Here is a 26,866-nt window from a genome sequence, read left to right as displayed (position 1 = left end):
CGTCTCTCCCAGTCATGTGACAAAGACCACTATACAATGTTATATAGTAAAAAAAAAAGAAAAGAAAACCCCACACATGTTCATTAGCTATAGACGTGGAGAGGTGTTTTCTTCTCAGTCTTGAGATTAGTCACAGTGAATCAAGGCACTTCAGGCATTAGAAACAGATTTGCAGTTCAGTCTGATAAAGACACTGAAATGTAACAATCGTATCACTGCTGTTGTGCAGGTCCCATCCTGCATTTTGGGGTGGGCAGAAGTTAGGTACTGCAAATACACTAACAACAACAAAAAAGAAGGTGAACGGAGTGAAATATTCTCTTTAAAAAAAAGGACACAACTATTTTAAAAAATGCTGATGCAACTGATCCCTTCTTAGCTTGTCACTTTGGACAAAAAAAAATGAAACAGGCACATCATGTCCCTGCGATAATGCAAAGGGAAAAAAAATTCTCTCTAAGGCCCCCAGTCCTCCTCATAGCTCATCCCGTGCTGTGCTGTCCAGAGGAGACTGGAGCACATCAGAGTTCTGGGCTTCAGTGCTGATCTCCGCCTGCTCCTGGGTCTTGCCTGTGCGGCCCCTGTCCCAGTCTGTACGGACCTTCTCATTGTCCCACACTGTGGAAGTTTCAGTGTCACTGATGTAACCTGAGTCGCCTGTGTAATGGGTCGGGAACACCAGTAGGGGTTCTGCTGAAAAAGCCTTCAGGTCCCGCGTCTCAAACTGGTCCATGTAGTCTGAGCTGGAGGGAAAGAGAGAAGACACAAATGTCAAGAAATTACTTAGAATGAAGTAGAGAAGTAGAGAAAAATGGATAGTGGTAACACTAGGAGAGACACTTACACAGGGTGTTTATTGAACATGATAGGGAGGAATTCGTCCACTGGCAACATCCTCTTCAATGGTTCTGCTTTCAGGAGCTTCTGGGCACCTTGTAATGACATCATATATCCTAGAGTCCAATAGGAGTAGTCAGCCTCCACCAGGTTGTGGATTTTGGGTACAGCTTTCTCTGGGTGGTCTACCTGCATTCTCTTCCGTCCAATATAACTGGAGAAATAACAATTGGGAAAAGGGTTTATACCACATGTTTAAAGTTAATGGTCCAGAATAGAGAAGCTAGAGGACCTGCAGATGATAGACACACTCACATAAGGTCCCAGTCTAGACCCTCTCTTTCCACCTCAATCATTAGGTTCTCCAGTCGGCGCTTGAAGAAGATCTCAAAACGCAGATCATCCTCCATCACCAGGGAGGTCTTCAGACCCCGCTCTGCAATCTGTGCAGACAGAGCTTAATCAATCACTTCTACATTGATAATGACGGAGCACAGTGGAAAACAATTATTTTCTACTGTGTCTAGGCCAGAGAACCAAAGCCTGGCTTTCGCTGCCCACCTCTTTCCAGATGTTGTAGTGAGAGAGGAAGCAGCCCAGTTCACCCTTGGTTAGAGGCCGGCCATGGTAGGGGTCACTGTAGCCAGGAAGCATGTGGATCCCCAGGTCATTCACCTCACTGATGTTCATTGCTCTGAAATAATGTGAAAGGGTGTCAGATAAGGTGGTTTGGTGGTCATTTGCAATTATCTGTGTAATGATGAAGTAAACGGTGTAAACTTACTTGCCGTCTACAGCTGGAACGACCTTGCAGGCGATCTCCTGCTCGTACAATGTCGTCAGCATGCGATCCCGACGGTCAGTCCGCTGCTGCAAGTTTATCACGAACACCTGCATACACCAAGCCATTGAGCCAATAAACAAACTGATACATTTTAACAGCAGGGGGAGACATTTTGCACTGAAGTGTATTAAAGACCCATTTTTGTAGCCATCATCTTCCGAGTGCCTCTTTTTTACTCACCTCATCAAATCCCATTTTGTCTGGTTGTTTGCTAGGGGCAAGTATGTATTTGGAGGGCATCACTGGGGGATTTCGAACTACAGCGAGAAGGAAGATGGATGCATATTACAAAAATGGTAAGAATGACGTGACAGGTCCACATGCTACCTGGGTGACATTAGTCAGTAGAGAGTAGGAAAAAAGTAAGAGAAGCTTGAGGGAATGCTCTAGCCTCTGATGGACTACACTGATCCCATGCTCACCATTAACCTCCAACAAGGAATGCAGGAAGCTGTCTGCTTCGTCCTTCAAGGAATTATGGGAGCGCAGTGGCACAGGGAAGTACCCATAAGTCTCTTTGTTACATAGAAACATTTGCACATCTGTGGAGGGGGAGGAGAAAGTAACGTGGAGAGAAACAAGTTCACAGGACATAACAGGTTTGGTGTCAACAAGAAATTAATAACCAATTGATTCTGCTATGACTACCACCACTACATGTCTCTTACTGTACCTGCCATGCGAGCAGAGAAGGCAAAGACAATGATGTCATCAAAGGCCCAGCTGTAGTCTGGGTGTGGGGGGTGGAAGGCCAGCTCCTTGGATGCCTCTTTTCGAAGATCTATCAGGAAGGTTGAGTGGACCATGGGCACTGCAAAGCAGCCCTTTCGCACTTGCTTTCTTATGGGTATGTAGGCAGGGGTGCGCTTATAGTAACCCTGGGGGGGGAGGGCGTGATTTACAATTCAGTGAGCATTTTAAAGTTCTTCAATCAGGGTCATTGTACTCACTCTTAACCTCATACACATATAACACAAACACACAGTACCTGGGCTGTCATCCCACACCAAAAGTTGGAATAGGCTGCACGGGATTCAAGCATAGGCGCCACAATAGTCTTATTCTCATTGATGAGCTTCCACAGAACATTGGGGTTGGTCAACATATAACACAAACACACAGTACCTGGGCCGTCATCCCACACCAAAAGTTGGAATAGGCTGCACGGGATTCAAGCATAGGCGCCACAATAGTCTTATTCTCATTGATGAGCTTCCACAGAACATTGGGGTTGGTCAGGAGGTTATCACAGTCCACCAACTAGAAGAAGAACATGAGTGGACAGTGTGAGGAGAGCAGAAAGAAAGGGGAGGGAGGCCCATTAACTCCATTGACATTTACAGAGTAAACATTTTACAGAATGAATACTCAGCGGTAGGCAGCGGTACTGAAGATGACAAGTCCATTTTTAGAACAAAATCATTTCAGCCATGAATTCCGTCCTTCCCAAAATGATACCCTATGGATCTTATACAATGCAGACCAGGTTGGGAGAGAACATTCTGAGCAAAGAGCAGCTGTACTTACTGTATATATAGCTGTGCATAATTGGTCTGGCACATTATTCACAATTGTAAACATCTATCCAAACTGCATTTACACTGCAGGTTGTAATGCCTAGTTCAGATTTTTTGCCTATATCCGATATATATATATATATATATATATATATTCCTATATATCCTATATATTACACTTGCGTAACACTTGAAACATCCCACATGCATACAAAAATAAACAGACACTGGTTTTACACATTGCACTTGCAATGGACGCAAACGAGATCGAAATTATAAAAATCCCTTTTATATATATTATAATATAAATCCATTGCTTTGTATGTCTGCAAAAGAGTTCTGCAAAATATTGCGCACATTTTAAGGCAGAGAAGAAAGAGGACTGCTGTTGTGAGTGAAACTAATGTCAAACGTCATCAAGACCGACACATTTTTCAATGACGTGCGAATCGGAATTACTATGAAATATCCAACCTGTCTGTTTAGATCACAGTCGAAATGACAGATATCCGATTCGTATCAGATTTATTTCCACATGATTGAGGCCTGAATCAGATCTAAGAATATCAGATTGAATGTGCTTTTTTACTGGTTACACGTACATGTTACATATCCGACCTGTGCCACATGTGAGCAAAACAATCTGAATTGTGTCACTTCTACCTGGCAGTGTAAATGCAGCCTAGAATAGACTACTCTAAACCTGTTTTGTCTCTGTAAGGAGGAGCAACGGAGACGTACCAGGAAGTAGTCAGCCCACATCTCGCGGGCAGACTCCAGCGCTGCCTGGCGTAGCTTCATCACGTGTGCATAGCGCAAGTTCGTCCACTGCCTAGAACTGTCCTCATCCTCATACTCTCTGAAAAATGCATACAAACAAGAAAATCAGTCTATATCCACACATAATTGATAGTCAAACACAAACACAGCTTCCAAATGATTGAACATGAAACACTCACTTGGGCTCCTCTTGTGGCCTCCACTCCACATAGTGGTAGAGTGTCTGTACCTTGATGAGCCAGTCACGCAGAATGGCTGTAGTGTTATCCACATTGTGATCAGTTGCTACCCTGTCAACACAGAAATGGAGGCTCATTGTCATCATCATCATCATCATCATCAAGGCTACCATTCCCTAACACCATAAGAGTACCATGTCACATACACACGATGAAATGAGACATGGCATTAGAGGCAGACGAACCAAGTCGAGTTGAAAGATTATACCCGCGTTCAGACGACAATACCTCAGTGTTCACTTCATTGAGGCTTATTGTCTGGAGCTATGGGCACAGACACCATTGTTGAATAATCACAAGCATACAGCATTCCCCAGGCTCTACTAAAATATCAAGATCAAATTTCTATGAGTAGGCCTACTGAGAGCATACAATATGCACAACAAAGAGGCAAGAATGGTGAAGAAAATAGCTACTGGGAAATGTAAGAGTTTTGTGGGTGTGCACAGTGTGCACCACGTGTGTACGGTATGCAAGCATGCATGTGTAACTCTGTGTGTAACTCTCATTCTGCTGAGGTTCTAACGCAAACCACATGTTGAGTCCTGTCTGTGTGTATGGAAAGAAGAGATCCTGTTACAATATGACCAAACCATCTTTCCTGAGGCATAATGTCAGTCATGAGCGTTGGCCTGGAGCTCCTGACACATCGACACCAACAAGCAGTAGCCAAGCTTGTAGTTCTCCTCTGAGGGCAGGCGGCCATGGCAGGTTCTCTGCGAGGAGTACTGATGTCACACTGGCCTGTGAGAACACTGCAGCTCTGTGCGAAACCACTTCTCTCCTCAGTTCTGTCCAAGATTCATCCTCACAAACCTTTGGATTACATAGAGGCCGACGGTCGAAATGTCTCTTCGGCTCTGCTTTCCAGGTACCGGTCTGTCAAATTGCTGTTTCACTACAACCTGCTAAAGTGCATGGGTACTGTATACACTCATCACATCGCCCCCATCCTTACTGATCACTCTCAGTCTCAAATTCACTCCAGCTTGTTTGATGGTGATCAGAAAGGAGAAAAAAATGGCCTGAGAACTCTGTTAAGGCAATAGACCTCCAGTTTTAATTTGAGGACTGTGTTTATAACACACATTATAACTGTTTGTAAATAGCCAGATGCAGCTTAATGTGCTTATAAAACCTGTCCAAACAACATGCTCAGTAGTGTGCCTCACACATGTCCTTCCCTGACACATTTCCCAGACTCACAATATTTAGGCTACAAAGATTGAAGGCTTTTTACAAATTACTTTCCTCTTCCTAGAGTACGTTCTAAGCCCCACAACTGCACTGAGTAGGCCTCTATTGAGATTTACACTGAGAGCCTCACTACACTATGGCCTATTCATTGAGTAGGTGAGTGAAGAGCATTCCTCGTTCAGCCCAGCAGCCGGACTGGTCAGAGCTCAAAGCCGGGGTAGGGTGACTGTTTGAGAATGTTGTTTGGATGTGAATGGTGAACCACCATCCCCCTTAAACACCAACCCCTCCCGGCCGTCCCTGGTAGACAGATGTTTACATAGCCAAAATCTCCCATTACCACATTTTACACTCTAGTACAGAGGTCCCTGGGTAGAGGATACAAACTAGTAAGAGTTCAAGTATAGTACTGTACAACACATGGGACACAACATCACAATCATGCCATTTAAACATAATGCTTAATATGTTCTGCCATTAATTGAACTCATTAACAGACCTCATGTATTAATCTCAAAGTAAAGCCAGTACCACATGACAATAACTTGACTGGTCCCACAAATGTATGAGTGCTTTTGAGGCCATCTGATTAGACATAGTCCATTCTAATGGATTGAGGTCTCATACCGGAGGTTCCATGTTATTTCCACCTAACAAGAACATTTATCAATACTTACAACAGGAGGCAATCACCAATTTCCCACCTGGGTTTACCCAGTACAACTCATATTGACCTCCATCTCACAGACACAGCCACACATTTAGTGTTGGCTGGCTGCACACCTGGTCTTGTCCCAGATAATCTCACCTGTGAGAGTGTAGATGCATTGACAAACCTCAGGAGGGTTTTCCCCAAACTATCCTTCCCACTTTCCTAGTACTGCAATAAACGAGCAAGAGGTCAGAGCCTGGAGGAACGATCACTTTAACAGCAGCAACAGTCTACTGCATAAATGCCATGCAATTTGAGCTGAGAGGAGAGGGAAAGGCAGACAAAGCTGGCCTTACTCATTGACATGACCATTAATATTCTTCTTAATTTCAATATTCATTGATTCATTCATCTTTGAGTAAATCAGGAATCAGGATATGTGTCTAGACCGAAGGGGGGGGGGGGATGCAAATATCTTTGATTCCCAAAAATGGAACTTCAGTTAGATGATGAGAGATCCATAAGTGTAAATAAAAAAGAATAAAAAAGACTGTTGCTAGCTAGTGCCGACATGTTTCAGCTAGTTACAGAGAGGAGGCAGGGGGCGATCGCTCCTGTCCCAATGAATGGATGAATAAATACCACGTAGACAGGAATTAGCTATCAGTGTTATTCACTCACCCTCACCCCCAAATTAGCAGTAACAATACTTAGCTACGCGCATAGTCCATAAATATCGGTCAATCAATTGCACAACGTCTCAACATAGCACTTTTAAAACAAAAATAGACTAATCCGATGGCGTTGCCTTAAAATCGCAACTGTTTCTCCCCTTCCCCTATTTTGCAGACGCCCCATCCTCCCGCAGCTAGCAGAGGAGTTCAGATCAGAGCTCACCAACCTTGTCTGAACAATGCACACCTCTGTGATGAGGAAAACTGTTCCAATCTGGACGACGCGTGTTGTTGATACTTTACTAATTTAGATGGGTAGTTTTACATTGACTGAAAATGGCAGTGAACGCCAACGTTAGCTAGCGATCATAGCCGACATAACAATCACCGGATTGTCTATCTTTACTTTAGATGACTTACCAAACTGCCACGCGGTCCTTTGGGTAATTGAGGCGTTCGATAAGTCCAAGAAAATAAGGCAACGAGTGTTCTGAGTTACGGCAGATGACGGCGATGAGGACCCGCGGGGCGAGCAGGGGAGACTCGGGGCTCCAGCGCTCCTCGGGGAAATATCCCTGAGCTGGTCCGGATAAGAGGAGTGTCAGCAGGGGGGACAGCAGGGAGATGAAGCGGTGCATCGCAAAGGACAGCAAAATGTCAAATGAAGCTTTCAACCGAGAGGATACAAAGTGCTGTGCAGAGAAAACAAATATCTCACTGACTTGGAAGTCCTTTCATCAAATAATGTCACCCCCGACAAAAATACAACACCTCAGTGACAACGCTGCAAAGAGTTGCAAAGGGCTGTCTTCTCAACTCGAGGATTAAAGGGGATGTTCCATACACGTTTAAAGGGGACGGACTTCAGAAGTTCATTAGGGCCCATAGCCTGCCCTACACTGTCATATACATTAATTACATTTAGTCATTTTTTGCATAAACTCATATCTAGAGCGACTTGTATGTATTGTATTTCTATGTGTGTATTGTATTTCATTGTGGCACGAATCATCCTCCATACTTCCAAGACGTACATTCATCTAACAACATCACAATCGTCGCAAGTAAGACAAAGTGCCACACGCAGTCAGTGATAGAGAACAAGAAGAAAATAATTGTTATTTAGTCGTGCTCCTCACAGGTGGTTACCTAATAAATCAATTCATCAATTAATCTTAACAAACATTCACGAGCGAGTCATAATTGCCACATCCATGTCTCACTTTTAAATGTATTGGGGTATTATTGAAAAGGTTGTTAAAAGGAGCAGTATGAACATTGTGTATAAAACTGTACATCATGTGACATCAAATAAATTGATGATCACTCATCACTTTCTCACAAATACTGGACACAGGTGCAGGTAACACCTACAATAAACAATATAACATACTTTTTATTGACATCATTTTGCACCCCTTATCCATAAGCTCTGAATTGAAAAAGGTTAAATGCAACTGGTAACTATAACGCTGACATCGTTAGGTTTATAGAGGCCCACTATTCACGGAATTTGTTTGTTGTGTATCCTATAACTCTTTCATGGGAATGTACACACTTCAGTTAAGACAGTATTCTCTTTGCATGACATCTGATTCATGAGATGTGTTTCTCGACTTAATGACTTTGTGAGTGTAAACAAACATAACAGTATCTTGCTTGACAACACACTTTTCTGCTATTTCATTTTCTTTATTGATGTTCATGTCTTCTCTCTGGTCCTTACTGGTGGAAAGTCAGAGTTTTACCCCTGGGTCTGGTCTCTCTGCTTGGAGAGTCAAGGAAGCACCTGCTGGTTCATCTATGAGCCAAAACAGTTCACCCTGGGTAGGGACAACTCGAGCTGCAGGCAAAGCTGGGCCATCTCCACCCTCCAGCACTTGCTGTGACAAAATTCAAGTTAAAGCGTTAAAACACGTAAACACGTTACCTAATGTGAGCTAATAAGCAATCATAGGAAAACTACGTGAGTATCAATTCAACCATTACCATTGCATGAAATTAGTTTCATGGTGATACTGCAGAGGAACGTTTGCAAATTGTATAGTACCTTTAGCACTGGTGCCTTGCTGCCCCCTGTTGATACAAAGACCACACAGCGGGCTGAGTTCACCACAGGGAAAGTCATGGTCACACGCTGCGGTGGAGGCTTGGGTGAGTCACTGATGGGAGCCACAATCTTCACTGTTTCCTAAAAAAAAGGGGTAGATCCAAACCCAAATAAATGATCAAAAAAGGTCACCAAAAAAAATAGCGTAAATCACTTTACAAACATTATGAAATGAATATACACATATACACTTATATAAGGCATACAATGACATCCACAAAGTTCAAATGTATGGTTCAGTCTAAACTCATGAATGATCCCTGCATAGTTAGGGGAGTGATTTAGTTGTGCACTCATAGCACCAGTTCCATATTCAACAAATATTATTTATAGGTGTCATTACAGGATGTTCTAGGTAGTGGGTGGATATTCAACCTATTTTAAAAATGGGTGGGCTGCATTGGACATGTATGTTGGTGGTTTCTCCTCCATTTAGTCCACGAAAGACTCTTGTAAATGGACTGCACTTATATAGCGGCTTATTCCAAAGTGCTTTACAATGGCCTTTCATTCACCCATTCACACACCAATGGTGGCAAGCTACCATGCAAGGCGCTGGCCTGCTCATTGCGAGCAATTTGGGGTTCAGTGTCTTGCCCAAGGACACCTCGACACGTGGCCAGCCAGGGATCGAACTGTCGACCTTGCAATCATTAGATGCCGGCTTTACCTCCTGAGCCACAACCACCCCTAAAACCCTTACTCCTACTCTTGACAGATAGGAATAGGATCTAAACAGTCTTAATTACATCCAGAAGAAGCAACGCCTCTTTTATTGCTTTTGTTATTCCCACAAGCAGACATCATGATAACGAGATATCAAGGCTCATGTGAAGCCATGAAGATCACTGCCCTCACCTCCAAGAGGGGATGGTCTGGGAAGAGGGAGCAGGTGTGTCCATCAGGACCCATCCCCAACAGCAACATATCAAACACAGGAATGTCCTCCTTTGGAAAGGTCTGCGCATGCAAAACAATACTTCATATTAAAAATAGTGGTAAAAACATGACATTCTTGTGTAGTAATAGTGTTATAACTGTGTATTAACACTAAATACTGTAGTAACAACATTGTATACGTTTGTTAATTACAAAATCACACTGTACGTGTGCATACCTCCTTCAGTTTGTGGGTATAATCCTCTGCACACTCCTTCACATGTAAAGATGGATCAATGGCCAGAACCCCACTGTCAGGGATGTTGATCTTGGAGAACAACTGATTCTGTACAGAGACACATGAGATTGACTGAGACACACATGAGATTGATTTTCCTAATATATAAGTAATACATCATCAGTGCTTCACAGTTACAGTTAAAAATGTTCCCCTTGACAAGGTTCAATCAATATGAAATTCCACCATCAGGAGGCTATTTGAAATTGTGCAGACATGTTTCTGATAATGTTTCTAATAATTACCAGTAGGTCAACATTCTGTAGCCTATGTATAATTGTCCAGATACTGTTAGGCCTACCTTGTACAGTCCATACGTGCTCTCTGGGTCATCAAATGGAACCAATCTCTCATCACAGAATCCTACCACCCAATGGCTGCAGTCCAAATCTGGCAGAGAAGGCAGACCCTTGGCCAGCATGGACACCAGGCTGCCCCCTGAGAGGCCTAAGGTGAACCGGCCATGGGAGGAAATGGCCTTCTCAGCCCGAGAGTTCACCAGATGAGCCAGCGCTGGGCCCAGCTCTGCTGCCGAGGGGAACACCACAACTCTCCTGCCTGACATCGCTGACTGAGATAGAAGAGGAAAAGGGGTTTGAAGTAAAGGGAAGCGTTGCATTGCATAACCAGACTGTTTCTTCTTGCATGCATTGCATTTCTTATACTTTCAAGGACGAGTTGGTCACCACATTGTTTTGTAATTGACAGTGATATTGCAGAATTTCAACATCGATTTTAGGATGCAATGCATCAACTCAAGTTGACCTAACGTCAGTACAATGTAGGCTTAGAAATAAGACTACATAATGATAGTAATGTAGGTAGTCAGTTTGATGTTGTGAGGAAATGTGGTAAAACAAGAAGCATGCCATCTCGAGAATGAGAACTGGTTTAGGTTTGCTTATCTAAAGGTAAGGAGGTTGATCTTCCTCATTCATTCATTGACTAAAACATGCTACACCTGTTACACATGGGAAGCTGTCAACTGAGCAAGAGGAGGTAACGTAAGTGTCATCTAAAACTGGACTACACTGTAAAGGATACAACTGCAAGACGCAATACATCTGAAAAACATAGCTTTTTGATGTAGGAAAGGTACATTTTGTAAAGTTACCTTATTTAGAATTTATTGTCGGCGAACCCTCGTAATCCAATTTTTCACTTCCTGAATCTCTTCCTCCGCTGGCCAATCATAAGTCCCCTAGCTAAGGAAATAGCCCTGCTGCATGCTGGGAGTGGTAGTGTTTCCCCCTTGTGTTCAGTAAGTGAGCTAGATTATTTTTTTTAATTTTTTTTTTACTTTTCGAACAACATTCGAAGTATGCCCAGCTTCTAATCATGAATTGTATGTATTTATTCACACAACACAGCGGCATCATCATTTAATTTATAACAATTATTATATGAATGAAAATGTGATGTAATTTCCTCCCAAAACAAAGGCACTTCGCATAGTGTGATTACCCTCCGATCCTGTAGATGGGGAACAATGTGCCTCATTTTCATCAATCTGTACATTCATTACATTTGACCAGTGAACTCGAGGCACAAATAATCTTCTATATATTTTATTTGACAGCCAGTGTACAGTAGATAACACGCCAGTTTTAAAAAAAACGCACGTAGAACACAGTAGAGAAAATGTCGACTGTCTTTTCTTTCCAAGCACAGCTTGTCTCCATCATGGACGCTTTATCAAACACAGCTGTGGCAGAAATAAGCAAGCTGGTCGACATCGAATCAAAGATGTTGACATTAGAAATAACTCGAGGACGGAATGAAATTGGATCACTTACAGAGAAATTACAGTTGATGGAGAATTTGCTATGGATCGCACGGGGGCACAAGCAGGACACAACGGCACACGGACGCACGAAAACACCTACAAGAGTGAGAGACTGTTCAATTAATAATTGCTTTGGAAGATCTCAGTCTGAAGAGGGGAGGCCAGAAATCAAAAGGTTTGCAAAGATGATCTCTGTTGAATACTGTGCCCCCTGTAGACTTATGACTATGCCCTATGAGCTAGCCAAAAATCAAGAGGTGTAATGATTCTCCCAGTGCCGCGACATTTGAGCTGTCAGCCTGCTAAACGATTGTTTATTTTATAGTGAGAGCTCCTGGGAAAGCAGTTGTCCTCCCCAAGAAACGAGTGCCCATCGAGATGAAGACACTTTCCTTATTGAAGTAAGTGTTGAACTACCATACTGTATTCTTGGTAAATGTTCTATGTGTAGAGTCCTTGATCAAATACTCTCTCTTTCTTCACTTTACAGCCTACAAATGCCACCAGAGAACAGCCTGAATTGATACTGATAAAGGAGGAACCTTCTGAAGTTGACATATGTAACAGTGGGCCAGAGAGAGAACTGATCAGTCAAAAGAGTGAGTGTTGCTGGATATGACACAATGCAAAACACTCTGGAGTCAAGACATTGACTTGTAAAGAAAATGGTTAACCAACGAAACAGTGAGTTAACTAATTGATACAACAAACACAAGGGGCATAACCCATTGTCTAACTTTAGAGTGAATGTTGAGTTGGCCTAGTTATGATAAAAACAGTTTATCCTAATTCATGCTTTCCTGTATTTTAACAGGAGCTGTAGCACTGGAAGCGGATGCTGAAAATGGGTGTTTTGATGTCCGTCAGCATTGTGTAGACGACACAATTAAACCGCCCTCGCTTACTGAGAGCCAAGTGAACCAGAGCAGTCAGTCCTCATCAACAGACGGACATGAGAGGCGAGACACAGATTGGACACAATTCACATGTTCAGAGGGCCAGGATGCACACCTGTCATCTGCACCCCCTAACTCAGAAACTGGAAAAGGCTGTGGTAGAGAAATTGTCTCTCAAAGTTTCAGTGTAACAAAGAACATGAGGATCCACAGTTTGAGAACTTCTCCAGGGGCTAAAAGATTTGGCTGCATACATTGTGGCAAGAGCTTCAGATGTTTTAGTCAGCTTGAAATACATCAGAGAAGTCACACAGGAGAGAAACCATTTAGGTGCACACTGTGTGGAAAGAGGTATGCACAAAAAGGGCATCTTTATACCCACCAGCGCACTCACACAGGAGAGAAGCCATACCGCTGTCATTATTGTGGAAAGGGCTTCATTCAGAAATGTACCCTTGATATGCATGAGCGCACACACACAGGAGAAAAACCTTTCATTTGTGTAAAATGTGGAAAAGGATTTGCGAAGAATTGTAACCTTAAAAAGCATATGGCTTTACACACAGACCTTAACATGCACTTTTACAGTGAATCAAGAGTTCCTGTCTATGAGAGAACAGATGGACATGGGCAAATTGACCTCCTCAACAGTACTGTCAGTACCAACAGTAGTTTCTGCAGCTGATGTGTTGGGCTTCATTCATTCATAGTTAGATCATTAAACTATATCATATTAAAGGTAACTTCAACAATTGCTGTCTGTGTTTTTTTTTTTTTTTTTTTTGTAGAATTGGACCTGTAGGAAATTGTATGGAAATGTAAATGATTAAAAAGCGTCTGGTTTATCGTTAACTTCATACCAATAATGCGTTTTATTACATGCATTTTTGTTGTAACATGCCACACAATAATTAGAACAAACTGAGCCGAATAAGCCGTATTTCATATTTTACGGTAAAATATCCCATAATGCCATGCAGTATTGTCAATGTATCCCAGCCAATCGCCGCCAACCAGACGGTTGTCTATTGTATCTGGCCAAAGCTAGCTAAAAAGGCTTGGAGCTAACTGCTTTATTGATCCAGCTAGTAAGCTACCGGTACATACCTAAGAATGAATACGATGATGAATCGTGGACGTTTTCAAATACAGTTAGCTTCGATCATGGGAACGCTAACAAAAGCTGCTGTGATTGAAATCGGCAAACTTGTCGACGAGTGCTCCACCGTTCTGCGTTCTGAAATATGTGAACACAAGAATGAAAATGAGGCATTGAAGAAGAAATGTTACTTACTCGAGCTTGAATTGAGAACTGTAAAGAGCATACAATCGCAAAGAGGTATCAGTCGTCCTGTGAATGGAATTCAGGGTCCCAAAGACTTCACAGCTACTTCAACGAACCGTGGTGAGCTGGGCTTACCCCCTCGGCGAGCTGGTCAATGATACATTGGATGTAATATAAATACAATTTATAATCACGTTTTTTCTTTCAGAAAGGCATTCTCCCTCTATAGATGGTGTGTTTGGAAAAGATTGGTGCATAAATCTATGGAGAGAAGACGAGCCCATCCATCAGGATAAAGAGACAGTGGGAACAGCCATCTTGACAGAGGAGGTCACTCAGGTCAGTGCTCAGAGATGTTGTTCACCAGTACCTTCACTTGTGTGTGATGACCGGTGATCGTCTTCCATTTGAGCAAAGCTGTGTGCATCCTGAATTGTCAACAGTGTTTATTGACTTTTAGTGAATTGACATCTGTTACTGAATTGACATCTGTTTTGTACACTGGTAGGCAATAGACTTGGAGGACAATGAGCCTGAATTGCTCTTTGTCAAAGAAGAGATGTTCGAGGATCGGTCCGTGGATAAACAAAGGGGACTTGCAGGCAACAGAAAGAGTATGTTTTATAATTGTTTTAATAATAAATATAACTCCTATATGTACTTTGACTGTATGAAAATCTGGTTGAGTTTGCTCACAAGCAAGACCAGTATTTGAGATTGTTTTCACTTACTTGACAGCAGGTGTGGCTTCTGATGATGGTGTAGGAGAGAGAGCTATCAATGAGCTTCACCTCTACCAGGGCGACCTGAACACATTTCCCATGCCTGGTGAGAGCCAAGGGGATCAGGGAACCAAACACCCCCCCATGGAGAGCCTCATGGAAGACCCCACATTAGCCGCCTGTATAGACAACACAGCAGAGCGAACTTCTGATTCAGCAGATTACCTGGAATATCCTACCAGTGTTAACTTGAATGCAACAAGAACCCTAATGACTGAAAGAGAGCAAAAGCAAAAGTTTGATTGTTTGTTTTGTGGGAAGAGCTTTAATTATTTGAGTTACCTGAAAGTTCACATTCGACGGCACTCCGGAGAGAAACCTTTCATCTGCACAGTCTGTGGGAAGCGTTTTGCGCAGAAAACGTACCTCAAATTGCATCAGCGCACACACTCTGGAGAAAAGCCGTACAGCTGTGCAGAATGTGGAAAAAGTTTCTCTCAGAAAAGCTCTTTAAATGTACACCTCCGAAGTCACACTGGGGAGAAGCCTTATAGCTGTGTGGATTGTGGGAAGAGTTATGCATATAAGCATGGTTTTAACCAACACCAATGTTTCAATTGAAAGAGCAGCATTTCACCTGTATTACAAATCTAGCTTATCTCTTAGGACTAAAACCTCAACCCTTTGTTATATTGCAAAGGTGTTGTGCCACTTGAGTCATCTGTCCACAGGGCAGCACACAAACACTGCCTTCTTCCTTTGCTGCCTGCAACAATCACAAGATTGGCAAGAAATGACATGCCCCTTTCGGGTTGACATGTTTTTGTTTTGTTTTAAATAACCAATATCAACATAAGATTGTTGTCTGATAAACAGAGTGAAGAATGCCAGTGTGGTAGATACATATTTATTTGTGAAGATAATTGGCGTGCCAACACACATGCTAATACTGTGCAATTTATTTGTATTAATACATACTTTATACATATACTACTCTTTTTACTCAAATAACTTAATGGCAACAATTTTATTAAAATGTTATGTATTTTCCTGTTGTTTTTGTAATGCCCTTTCAAACACGTATAATATCACCATTGGTGTATTATCTGTGTGTATATCTATCGACCGATCTCTTTCTATATAGAAAGAGAGAGATCTGCATATGCGTGCACTGTGTTAGTGTGTGTGTTTAGTTTCAGCACAAATTGCAGCCATTGAACCCATGTTGCAAAAAAAGTTTATTATTAAAAAAAAACAAAAAACTAAATAATCTCTTTATACAATTAGGGACTTTCGCATAAACTTTTCACATAATTAGTGCACATTAATTGGGAACATCAGCACTGGTAATTTGGTTATGTTGTCAACAGAAGACAATGCATTGATGATAGCATTCTATTCAGGTAAAGAATGTACTGTGTGGTAAACATGGTATGTGTGAATTTTACTACTCAGTTTTGGTATAACACAATGACATACCTGCTCTTGTATATACTAACCTTGTTTATTTGCTCTTATGAACATCCATGTGTTCTCTTAGCAGTTGCTCACTGACAAAAGACAGCTGACAATGTGAACATGTATGCTTTTATGCCCTCTTCTTTCTATCAGTTGTTCCATCATGAGAGACCATGTGTTGATTGAGGTTAGCTTTCTGTATAAAAGTCTTCTCACACTTTGCACATTTGAATGGTCTCTCGCCTGTGTGAATACGTAGGTGACATTTAAGATTTCCTTTCTGTGTGAACCCTTTTCCACATATGGTGCATGTGTGGGGTTTCTCTCCTGTGTGAACATATAGATGTATCCTCAGGTTCGACTGAGAAGTGAAAGCCTTCCCACAGTATTCACAACAAGCAAACTTAAATTCCTGAGAAGGGACACATTTGTGTGTTCTGATCATACTCATAGGAAAGTGCTGCTTACATATGTCACAGAATATTGATTTGTCTTGTACTTCAATGGATTTCAACTTCAACTGTTGCTTTTGCCTGTCACTTGGTATGAGATGTCCATCATCATCATCTCCATCATCCTCATCTCCATCATCCTCATCCTCCTCCTCCTCCTCCTCATCATCATAGTCGTCGTCATCCTCCTCAATGGGAATGACATGTGTATCATACTCCTCTTCTGTTCCATCAATGGATATAAAACGTATGGCATGTTCCCCCAAATCCTCTGTAGACATCTGCTGTTCCTCTTCCTGGTCAAAGTAGGAGGGCGAGTACTGATTCTCTGGGCTCTCATGGGGGAGGGTCTGATACTCAAAGGAGGGCCCTTCTTTTCCATCGGCTATAGATTTGTCATCTGGAGAAAATACAAGAGACAAATAGATAAATAGAATATACAGTTTAAGATTGTAGTGTTAATGCAGGCAACTTGACACCAAATAAGGGCCAACATTTCAGATGACATCTTACTTCCCCCTACCCTCTACTTTCATCCTTGGTCTTCCCAATAGGCATCCGTTTAGGGTGACCTCACAATTCTCCTCTTTGATTTCTGTTGTGTCAATTTGGCCTGGAAACTCCCCTATTGTCTGCAACAGATAACGTAGGTTATTATCTACTGTCAAGCAACCGCAACACCAAATGATAAATGCATTTAAGGAACAAGAAATCTAAATATGACATATCATATAGGTCTCAATGGTCTTTAGTAATTGGCTCCATCTTTGTGATTCCCAAATGGCCCCTGGCTATCAATCTCCATGTTGCTTTCACCTATCCCATCTCAGTTCAATACCAGGTGTTGATGAGCGGGAGAAGAGGTAGTGAATACATAATGTTGACGGCCTTTTACCTTATGTTGTGAGGACATGTTATTGACAATATCCATGCAGTATGGCTCCTTCCCTTTCCATAAATTGACGCACCAATCTTTTCCAAAGATAGCATCCACCGTGAGACATCCATTAATCCCTATAATAGATATCAGATTGATCAAACTGAACAGACATTAGGCCTACATAAGATTCAAAATGTCTGAAATTCACTAACCTACTTAGGCTAGATAAAGAACCCGGGTCATAATTGGACATACCATTGCCGCCTCTGTCTGGTGTTACACATGCTTCTACAGCTGGGACATCAATGGAGCGATGATTTACTGACCGTTTGGGTGATGTACCTGTTACAGTCAATTCAGTTTCCAAGCAATGTACTTTCTCAATGAGAGCCTCATTGTCAAGCAAGACCCGAGATAATTCCGAGCGCAACAATGCTGAATCCTGATCAACAAGTTTGCATATTTCAGCCATTGCGGTTTTAGCCATTATCTCCAAAATGGAGGAAAGTTGTGTTTGAAAAGAAGCGTGAGAAGACATCGCTATGCGTTATTATCAGCCTTGTGCGTTGAGTGACAATATACGTTAAAATAAACAATATTCACATTGGTTTTTCAAGCTGTAAAAACAAAGCTAACCCACCAGAGAGAAACAAGGGGACCAAAATAAAAGTGACAATTATAAATCCTTTTCCGTTACCCGACGGATGTAGACGGCACTTTTTCATATGACGTAACAATTTTGGTCATTTATTATTATAGACTGAATTTGAGAAGAATAATTTCTGCATATGTATTGTGTTGTGTTTTTTAATAGTTATTAATAAATAATAATAAAAATAAAAATGCACAGGTGTAAAGGTTCAGCTATTCATGTAATTCAAAGGGCTCTTCCATAGGGACAGCCAAATAACCCATTTGAAACACTGTGTATCAGAATAACTCAAACTCTGTGGATATTCCTTATAGACTATATTATACTATCTAAATCTTCAGGATTCCTTATGGATTTTCGGTCTCTATTTACATGTTTGACATCTTAGTTGATATAGGCTAATCACACTATTGAAGAAGTGGATATAGACACCTGTCACACAGCACCATAACCTGCTAAATATGGTGTTGTTCTTGAAAATGTATACTGCACACAAGTGCACATATAGTGAGGCCAGAGCGGGGCAGAGCTTTAGGATAGGATTCCTCCTCCTAAAGGTTACTATATCCTAGTACCCCTACATAGCATGTACATACTGTACATGCATACTGAACATACAGTCTCACTCAGCCTGCTATAGACCCAGGAGTCCAGCACCAACTCTCAGAGAGAATGGAGTCCAACATTACATATTTAGGGGTGAATGAGTGCTCCTGCGCCGTATGTGAGAAGATCTTCAGTGTTCCTGTGGTTCTCAGCTGTGTTTCCTGTGGCTGCAACTTCTGCAACCCCTGTCTGGAGCAGTTCTGGGAACTGCATGGTTCTAAAGAGTGTCCTTTCTGCATTGTCGAGTACCCTGGACCTCCCCAGAGAAGATGTGTGGAACATGGGGAGAAACTGACACTCTTCTGTGTAGGAGACTTGGAGCCTATATGTTCTGAGTGCTGGATTTCAGGGCTGCATAGAAATCACAGAGTGTACCCCATAGAAGAGGCACTGGAGGACTGTAAGGTAAGATGTACACTCACTGAACACTTTATTAGGAACACCTGTACACCTGTCAACAGTTCAAGCTGGTGGAGGTGGTATAATGGTGTGGGGAATGTTTTCTTGGTAAGGCAAGGCAAGGCAAGTTTATTTGTATAGCACATTTCATACAACAGGGGCAATTCAAAGTGCTTTACATATAGCATTAAAAGAAATACAGAAAAAGAAGGATATACATTTTTTTAAAAAAGCATGGTGATGGAGAGCCATGCTTAAAAAGCATCCATAGGAGATGCCGAGCCTGGCTACGACATAGGGAATGCCGAGCAAAGTACTGATGGAAGTTACAGCTTATATACTTGTTCTCAGAGAGGGAATAGCTTTACATCTGTCCCTCGTAACTTACAATACTGACATTAGTTCCCATACATGTCTCTATCCTGTGTCCATGCTGTTCTACTCTGCTGACCACTGCTGGCCCCTAGGCAAGGTTCCTATATCCTAGAGTTAAACTGGTCTCACTGTTACTTGATATGGTATATGCCTGCTCCTAAGGATGTGTTGTTTACTCCTGAGAGTGGGCACGCTTAAAGTATGTTTAAGGTTAAACAATGAGTATTGCAATATTTGATAGGCACACAGAAACGCATCAAGCATCTTGTGCGACGCTCTAACAGACGCTCTAACAGACGCTCTAACAGACGCTCTAACAGACACTCTAACAGGCACTCTAACAGGCACTCTGACAGACGCTCTGACAGACGCTCTGACAGACGCTCTGACAGACGCTCTGACAGACGCTCTGACAGACGCTCTGACAGACGCTCTGACAGACGCTCTAACAGCCTATATTTGCAGCGAATTTATAGCGCTTGGATTATGGATCATAAAACTCATTACTGCTGCAGCTAAAAGATAAAACGATAAAAATAAAAAGATAATAGTTAATGGATAGAAGGCATAGATAGAGTGTTAGTGTTTAACCATAACTGCTGCAGAACATAAAGGTTTTTTAGCTTAGTTTGAAATATTTGTAGGGTTTGGGTCTGTATGATTGGTACACTATGGGCCTGTTAATACCAATCAATCATCACTTGAATGCCACAGCCTATTTGAGTATTGTTGCTGACCATGTGCATCCCTTCATGGCCACAATGTACCCATCTTCTAATGGCTACTTCCAGCAGGATAATTCACCATGTCATCACAAAGCAAAAGTCAAAGTCAAACTGGTTTCATGAACATGATATACTGGGTAGGGGAGGCCCGACCCAGTATTGGTATAGTGTTCGTAATAAAGTGTTTGGTGAGTGTTATAATATATAAAAGATTGGTTTTTATTGTTTTATATTATACATTTGATAAAATAAAATAAAGTCAATGTTGAGTTACCTAAAAGGTTGGGAGAACATCTTGCATATCTGGCTCTCACATACAGAGACCTGCCCCCCACCGCCCCGCCCACCCAAGTTATACATTCTTCCCAGGGTCAGTATGCAGTAAATCATGTCACTGCATGCTCTCATGATCTCTCTCTCTCTCTCTCTCTCTCTCTCTCTCTCTCTCTCTCTCTCTCTCTCTCTCTCTCTCTCTCTCTCTCTCTCTCTCTCTCTCTCTCTCTCTCTCTCTCTTTTACAGGTCTGAATATTTTTGCCACTTATGTATACCTCTTTCTTGCGCTCATTATCGGACTTGCTGTATTCTTTTGACAACATCACTAGTCACAATATTGTGAATGACTGAGTTTGCATTGAACTAGTGCTTCTTACATTTGTCTGTTCAGGGAGATAATGTAATGTACTCCTAGGGTGAACTACCATAAGACGGGCCAATTGGATGTCTTTGAATAAAAACTTTCCAGTTCATGAAGAGTCTTTGTTTCTAGTTAGGTATTATGAAAACATTGATGACTGTGTGTGTCTCCTGTTAATAAAGTGTCTTGGTGGTGTAGTATCTGAGTTGCAGCTGGTGTCAGTGGCATATCTTTGCACAGCAGTAAACTGTTGTTGGGGCCTTGTGTGTCAGGGAAAATATTCCTTGTTATCTTATACTGTATTTTGTGAAGTGTTTTGGTTATAGGGTACATTTATATAATAATTTTTGTATCAGTTCATATCATTCAGATTATGTTTTTTGTCACAAATCAGATGTGTAGTATGAATTGCCATGCATACACACTGCAAACTAAGTGAAAAGCCATATTAGTTTTGTTAATATATAACACTAAGTTGCTTTTATATATGTATAGTAACTTTGGTTTTATTTAGTTCTTTTTAAATAGTCTTTTAGTCTTGTATTTTATCCTATTTTATTGTTAGTCTTCCTGGTCTTTTAGACATTTCTTTGAATACATTTTAGGTTTTTGTTTACCATGCATTAGTCTTTACAGTCCTCACATGTTTTTACTCTTTGAATCTTTTTTTTGTAATTTTATTCAATTTTATTCTTTTAGCCTTTATTTATTCTTTTCTGTGAAGCGTATTGTGGTACCTTCAAGTATGATATTGTGCCAAATAAATAAAGTTTGATTTGATAGTAATGCTGTAATTACTAAAGAAAATTAGCAACTAAACTAAATCAGTGTTTTTTGTGGGAATAGGAACTGTTCTTTATTTCACAAGTGTAAAAATAAACTAGCAATTACTCATCATTATGCAACAACAGTAATACAAATAACAAACAGTAACTACAATATTTATTATTAAACAGGTGTAGGGCTTAACTTACTGTGCCGTAAGACTTTTTTTTATCGGTTGTAGCCAGCCCCAAATTATAGATCCCAAATATTTTATATAAGAACTCCATCTGTCCAGAGGAACAATCTCTCACTCAAGAATTCATGACACTCCATGATATACAATGCTTGGAAATCGATAAATGTCAAAAGGGCAAAAGACCATGGAGAGGGTCACAGTAACTATATCCCCACAGGGGTCTGTTAAAGTTACACTCCAGCTCCAGCTCTCAGAGAGAATGGAGGCCGACATTTCATCTCTCACGGTGGATGAATCCTCCTGCTCTGTATGCAGGGAGATCTTCAGTGTTCCTGTGGTTCTCAGCTGTGTTTCCTGTGGCAGTAGCTTCTGCAACCCCTGTCTGGAGCAGTTCTGGGAACAACAGGGTTCTAAAGAGTGTCCTTTCTGCATTGTAGAGTACCCTGGACCTCCCCAGAGAACATGTGAGGAACATGGGGAGAAACTGACATGTGAACGTCAGGGGTCAATAGACCATAAGGATCATAGAGTATACACTATAATTGAAGCAGTGGTGGACTGCAAGGTAAGATTCGACAGTTGTTATGACTGAACACTCAGTATGTTCAACTCTATTCCTAGTGCAGGACCCTGTGGCCTAACCCAAGTATTGGGTTAACTTTCAGCCTACAGTAATGAAGTAGTGAAGATAATTGTCATTATGAATATTGTCACTCCAAAGTGATGTGGCCCAAATATTTGTTGTTTACATTAAATATGTATTTATTACAAATGTATTATGTACAAATATTGGTGTGTTTCAAGACTTATTTGACCATGGGGTGCTTTGAGGGCAGTGATTGGTCAACAGTTAGGTAGCACCTGGCCATGGCCCAACTGGACTGTGAAAAATGTTCCATGGGCCAGTGAGAGGGGTATATTCTTACCCTGTCCCACCCTTCATCTATTTATACGCTTACTCCTGCCTTGCAAATTTAATTTGGTTATTGTTTTTCTCATGTGTTTATGAGAAATGTGTTATTAGACCCTTCCATATCATAACATGAGCCACCACTCATCTTGTTACTTATGATAATTACAACTCATCATAATGTTGTCTGTTTAAGGCAGTTGCATAACAGCAGAAGTGCCAATCTTGTCCTCTCTTCAGCCACACTGATATTAAAGCACTGCGTCATGGAACTATTGCCTCCTCAGAGACTCCTCTGGTGTGGATGTGTTAAACCCAGAGGGAGGTGTGTTAATTTGCATATCCGCTCTGTACATAACCAGCCTAATTGGTATTTCCCTGGAATCAGAGATGGACATTATTATAGCTAACTCATAGACGTTTAAATTGATTCATGTGTACTGTCCCTGCCAACAAACTAAATTGAATTATTTATTAAAATAAAATAAATAAATACAAATAATTTCCCATGATTAACATAAAAGTTCAGATGAGGTCAGGTGTGCAATAGCCTGGGCACAGGGTTAACCCTTGCAGGGGAGGGAGGAGCAGAGTAACTATATCCGAACCTGCTGTGCTGTTTAAAACTTAAAAGGAAGAATGGCAACGAGACCAAGCAGACTCTCTCACCTCGAGGACGACCTCACTTGCCCTATTTGTGGAAATATTTTTAGGCATCCCGTGGTGCTCTCCTGTGTGCACAAGTTCTGTAAAGCTTGTCTGAATGACAGCTGGGAGACCCAGGAATTCCACTACTGTCCTTTGTGCTGGCGCCGTTCTTCCATGGATGAGATAGCGGTGAACAAGACGCTGGAGAAGAGCTGTGACTCCTTCAGGAAGGAGATGAGCCAGAATGACCCTATGTATTGTCAGGAGCATGGAGATAAGCTCTCAATCTTCTGTTTGGAAGATCTGCAGCCCATCTGTGGAGTGTGCCAGACATTGGATGCACACAAGGGCCACAGGCTCTATCCCATTCGGGAGGGAGCCCATGACTGTAAGGTAGGCAAGTAAACACTTGGTTGTACTCACTGCTGTCACTAAATGTGACAATCATTAACCAGCCTATCTTTGCTTTTCAGAATGCTAACAAAGTACAGTAATTTTATACCGCCATCTGAATGTATCATTTGATAACCAGTGGCAGTGCTATTTTATTTAAACTTTCTTACCACTGACCATGTCACATAAACTATCTTTCCCTCACAGAAAATGGCCAAATCAGTCACAAAAAGCACTGACATGTGTATTATCTTGATGTTCTTGAAGAAATTAAATGAGTTCAAGTGGCCTACTGTAAATTACATTTTCCTGATAAACACTCTTGTTCTTCTCTAAACTTCATCCTGTAACACAGGAATATGTTTGTGGGTACTTGGCAGAGTTTTTGATTTTTTTTTTTTTTTTACTCAATGGGTTTTTTCTTTAGTTTTCAGAGACATTACAGTACGCAACAGACATAAGCACACAGACAAAACAGCGAAAACAACAAAACAAAACAAAAACAGAAACAAAAATAATAATAAATAACAGTTCACAGAGTACTTCAAATACTCTGCCAAAATACAAAGCCATTTTTAAGAAGTAATAGGCATTGTTAGACGTTCCACATAAGAAATGAAAGGCTGCCACACTGCACTAAACCTCCCAGTTGATCCCTGCAATGTGTATCTCATCTTTTCTACCTTGAGAAAGTACATGACATCACGAATCCACCTGCCAAACAAGGGAGGACGATCATTCTTCCAATTCAAAAGTATAAGACGTCTTGCTAAAAGAGAGGAGTAGACCATGCAATTCACCCGTGCCTTTGGAGGGTTTTTGAATTCTAATAATAGATTTATATTTTGGATGGGTCAGCCCCCTGGGAAGGTTGAAACCAGACTCCCCGAAGGTTTCTCAAATGTGTGTCACTCTGCATTCTTCTCTGCTACACCCGCCCTCTTCAGCCCCATTCTAGGGACAGCCTTGGGAAAACCAAGTGTTTATTTGAGCGTTGAATCTATGCATAACCAAGGCATTCTTCAGTATGACCCAGCTCTGATGGTGTTTCCATGACATTAGGTCCAGCTGTTTATCAATCTGTTTCTTCCAGTCAATGTTCTACTGTGCTCTCTTATATATGCAGGGGAATGCTGCGTTGGAGCAGTCCATGGCAGTTGAAAGCAACACATTGTCACGACAGCTTGGCTTGCCTGCTTCACAGACCCAGTGTTAATGTGTTGATGCCTTTTCATTCTATTCCAGGAAGAACTCAAGGCTGCACTGACACCATTGAAGGACAGGCTGCAGCTTTACAGGAAGGCTAAAAAGGCCTGTGATGAAACAGCAGAGCACATAAAGGTATTCTTGCCCTATTACAATGTTTTGATTAGAGTATATTGTACATAGAGAACATTGCCCTTTAAATATGTCTGATTCTAGAGCCAGGCAGAGCACATTGAGAGGCAGATTAAGGAAGAATTTGAGGTCCTTCACCAGTTCCTGAGAGATGAAGAGGCGACCCGAGTTTCTGCTCTTAAAGCTGAAGAGAATCAGAAGAGTCAGATGTTAAAAGAAAAGATTGAAGAGATGTCAAATGGGTTGACATCTCTCACAAACACAATCCAGACTGTGGAGGTGGAGATGAGATCTAAGGACATCCCATTCTTGCAGGTAAAACAGTATGACGTCTTAATGCAAAATACCAGCTTGTAATTCATGGGTTCTGTAAATATTGTGACTGCCCATTCAAGAGGAATACATTTCTCTTACTTTTTCAGAACTACAAGGATACTATCAAGAGGTATGCACCCTGCATTTGAGAATGGCCATTGGTTTGACCCATGGACCATTGCGACACAGGAATCATGCCATATAAGGGGCATAAAGAAAGCCCCACACTCCCTCCACATGCTACATCTAACTTTAACTAGAACAGATAGCTGCTGAACATGGCAGTCTTAATCTAATATTTCTAGCCTCCAATCTTCGACTCTAATCATGGAGTTAGGAATGATCATAACAGTTAAGAATGTTAAAATGTGGCTTTATATGATAGGCAATATATCATCAATCAATTACCAGGGCTCTCAAGTCTCACGCATTGGGCGTGAGACACACGCATTTCAACCCGTTCACACGCTCACACGCCACACCTTGTCTCACGCCCAATGTGTGAGACTTGAGAGCCCTGAATTACAGTATTACTGTGGCTATCTTTGCTCTAATATGATGTACATAATGACTTTTGAATGACTCTGAATATGATTTCAGAACCTGGTGTTCGCCCCAGGATCCACAGCTGATTTCTGAATCCTTGATTGATGTGGCAAAGCACATTGGCTCTCTAAAGTTCCAAGTCTGGGACAAGATGAAAAGTATTATTCAATATAGTGAGTACTAATCAAATATCAGTCAGTGGAGGTTATTATCAGTCTCTCCATGTAGCCAGTCTTCTGTTCCTTCTCCTGCCTGCCTCACATTTTCTTCTCTTGCCTTCTCTCCAGCTCCTGTGCTTCTGGATCCAAACACAGCAGCTAGCTGCTTCATACTGTCAGAGGACCTGACTGTTGTGCAGTGCTGCACCCAAATCTTCAAGCTCCCAAATAACCCTGAGCGTTTTGACGTAAGTGCTGAGTTGCTAGGCTCTGAGTGCTTCGTCTCAGGCCGCCATAGCTGGGAGGTGGAGGTAAAGAATAACTCCTACTGGGTTGTTGGGGTCGCTAGCGACTCCATTAACAGGAAGGGCAAACATGTTCTGACGCCGGCAGAGGGATTCTGGACAATACGCTTTCGCAACGGAGAGCACAAGGCGTGTACTGCACCGTGGGAAGCCTTGACCATGAAAAAAGCGCCACAAGTCGTCAGGATTGTGTTCGACATGGATAGGGGAAAGGTGACCTTCTATGACCCCAAAGAGAGGACACCCCTCTACACGTTCACAGACCTCATGGCACCCCGAGTCTTTCCTTACTTCTGCACTGCCTGCAAGGAACACCCACTGAGAGTCCTGCCTGTGAGGGTGTCTGTATCCACAGATCACTAGTGACCTTCCATGGAGGATCAAAACAAGCTAC

General features: G+C 41.8%; 5 protein-coding genes and 1 long non-coding RNA gene across 8 annotated transcripts; 3 read left to right on the top strand and 3 right to left on the bottom strand.

Moving 5' to 3' along the window:
* Positions 1 to 221: 221 nt before the first annotated feature.
* On the bottom strand, positions 222 to 7,378 carry colgalt1a (collagen beta(1-O)galactosyltransferase 1a; the record flags this gene model as incomplete). Its single annotated transcript, XM_080524031.1, has 12 exons — positions 222 to 743; positions 845 to 1,051; positions 1,153 to 1,280; positions 1,399 to 1,531; positions 1,622 to 1,728; positions 1,862 to 1,938; positions 2,104 to 2,223; positions 2,355 to 2,559; positions 2,807 to 2,941; positions 3,940 to 4,057; positions 4,158 to 4,268; positions 7,161 to 7,378. 12 exons carry the CDS (start codon positions 7,376 to 7,378, stop codon positions 476 to 478), a joined length of 1,827 nt encoding a protein of 608 aa, XP_080380157.1. The 3' UTR covers positions 222 to 475.
* A 743-nt stretch (positions 7,379 to 8,121) lies between these two features.
* Positions 8,122 to 11,217, bottom strand: pgls (6-phosphogluconolactonase). Its single transcript, XM_080523713.1, has 6 exons — positions 11,142 to 11,217; positions 10,329 to 10,598; positions 9,968 to 10,075; positions 9,709 to 9,810; positions 8,791 to 8,931; positions 8,122 to 8,623 (listed from the first exon to the last, which is right to left on the bottom strand). Exons 2-6 carry the CDS (start codon positions 10,590 to 10,592, stop codon positions 8,477 to 8,479), a joined length of 762 nt encoding a protein of 253 aa, XP_080379839.1. The 5' UTR covers positions 10,593 to 10,598; positions 11,142 to 11,217; the 3' UTR covers positions 8,122 to 8,476.
* A 451-nt stretch (positions 11,218 to 11,668) lies between these two features.
* Positions 11,669 to 13,394, top strand: LOC308150466 (uncharacterized protein; the record flags this gene model as incomplete). The annotated part of the gene is made up of 2 exons (XM_080523293.1): positions 11,669 to 11,917; positions 12,681 to 13,394. The coding sequence occupies 2 exons, from the start codon at positions 11,669 to 11,671 to the stop codon at positions 13,392 to 13,394; spliced, it is 963 nt and encodes a 320-aa protein (XP_080379419.1).
* A 427-nt stretch (positions 13,395 to 13,821) lies between these two features.
* Positions 13,822 to 16,031, top strand: LOC308151551 (uncharacterized protein). Of its 2 annotated transcripts, none has more exons than XM_080524448.1 (4): positions 13,822 to 14,114; positions 14,203 to 14,333; positions 14,503 to 14,608; positions 14,736 to 16,031. In XM_080524448.1, exons 1-4 carry the CDS (start codon positions 13,823 to 13,825, stop codon positions 15,335 to 15,337), a joined length of 1,131 nt encoding a protein of 376 aa, XP_080380574.1. In that variant the 5' UTR covers position 13,822; the 3' UTR covers positions 15,338 to 16,031. The 2 variants fall into 2 exon arrangements, with proteins under 2 accessions (XP_080380574.1, XP_080380573.1); XM_080524447.1 differs by having other exon boundaries at positions 14,733 to 16,031.
* A 118-nt stretch (positions 16,032 to 16,149) lies between these two features.
* On the bottom strand, positions 16,150 to 18,118 carry LOC308151552. 2 transcript variants are annotated; one of them, XR_013937299.1, is made up of 4 exons: positions 17,762 to 18,118; positions 17,522 to 17,640; positions 17,140 to 17,258; positions 16,150 to 17,026 (listed from the first exon to the last, which is right to left on the bottom strand). It is a non-coding gene; the product is annotated as an uncharacterized lncRNA (long non-coding RNA). The 2 variants fall into 2 exon arrangements; XR_013937298.1 differs by having other exon boundaries at positions 16,150 to 17,258.
* A 5,290-nt stretch (positions 18,119 to 23,408) lies between these two features.
* On the top strand, positions 23,409 to 26,835 carry trim35-13 (tripartite motif containing 35-13; the record flags this gene model as incomplete). The annotated part of the gene is made up of 6 exons (XM_080524618.1): positions 23,409 to 23,810; positions 25,056 to 25,151; positions 25,233 to 25,463; positions 25,571 to 25,593; positions 26,064 to 26,182; positions 26,297 to 26,835. 6 exons carry the CDS (start codon positions 23,409 to 23,411, stop codon positions 26,833 to 26,835), a joined length of 1,410 nt encoding a protein of 469 aa, XP_080380744.1.
* Between the last annotated feature and the right edge of the window lie 31 nt (positions 26,836 to 26,866).

The sequence above is a fragment of the Nansenia antarctica genome (genome assembly GCF_963989245.1).
Source record: "Nansenia antarctica genome assembly, chromosome: 2".
In the NCBI taxonomy this organism is placed as follows: Eukaryota; Metazoa; Chordata; class Actinopteri; order Argentiniformes; family Microstomatidae; genus Nansenia; species Nansenia antarctica.
The sequence above is the reverse complement of the archived record's forward strand: the minus strand, read 5'-3'. Positions and strand labels throughout refer to the sequence as shown.

Bases quoted from the DNA above. Each gene is read 5' to 3' on its own strand.
- pgls (XM_080523713.1), bottom strand. From the start codon at position 10,592: ATGTCAGGCAGGAGAGTTGTGGTGTTCCCCTCGGCAGCAGAGCTGGGC. The intron at 10,076-10,328 runs GTAGGCCTAACA...GTCTCTGTACAG, and splicing joins GCACGTATGGACTGTACAAG to AATCAGTTGTTCTCCAAGAT. The intron at 9,811-9,967 runs GTATGCACACGT...TTGCATGCGCAG, and splicing joins ATACCCACAAACTGAAGGAG to ACCTTTCCAAAGGAGGACAT.
- LOC308151551 (XM_080524447.1), top strand. From the start codon at position 13,823: ATGAATACGATGATGAATCGTGGACGTTTTCAAATACAGTTAGCTTCG. The intron at 14,334-14,502 runs GTCAGTGCTCAG...GTACACTGGTAG, and splicing joins TGACAGAGGAGGTCACTCAG to GCAATAGACTTGGAGGACAA. The intron at 14,609-14,732 runs GTATGTTTTATA...CTTACTTGACAG, and splicing joins ACTTGCAGGCAACAGAAAGA to CAGGTGTGGCTTCTGATGAT.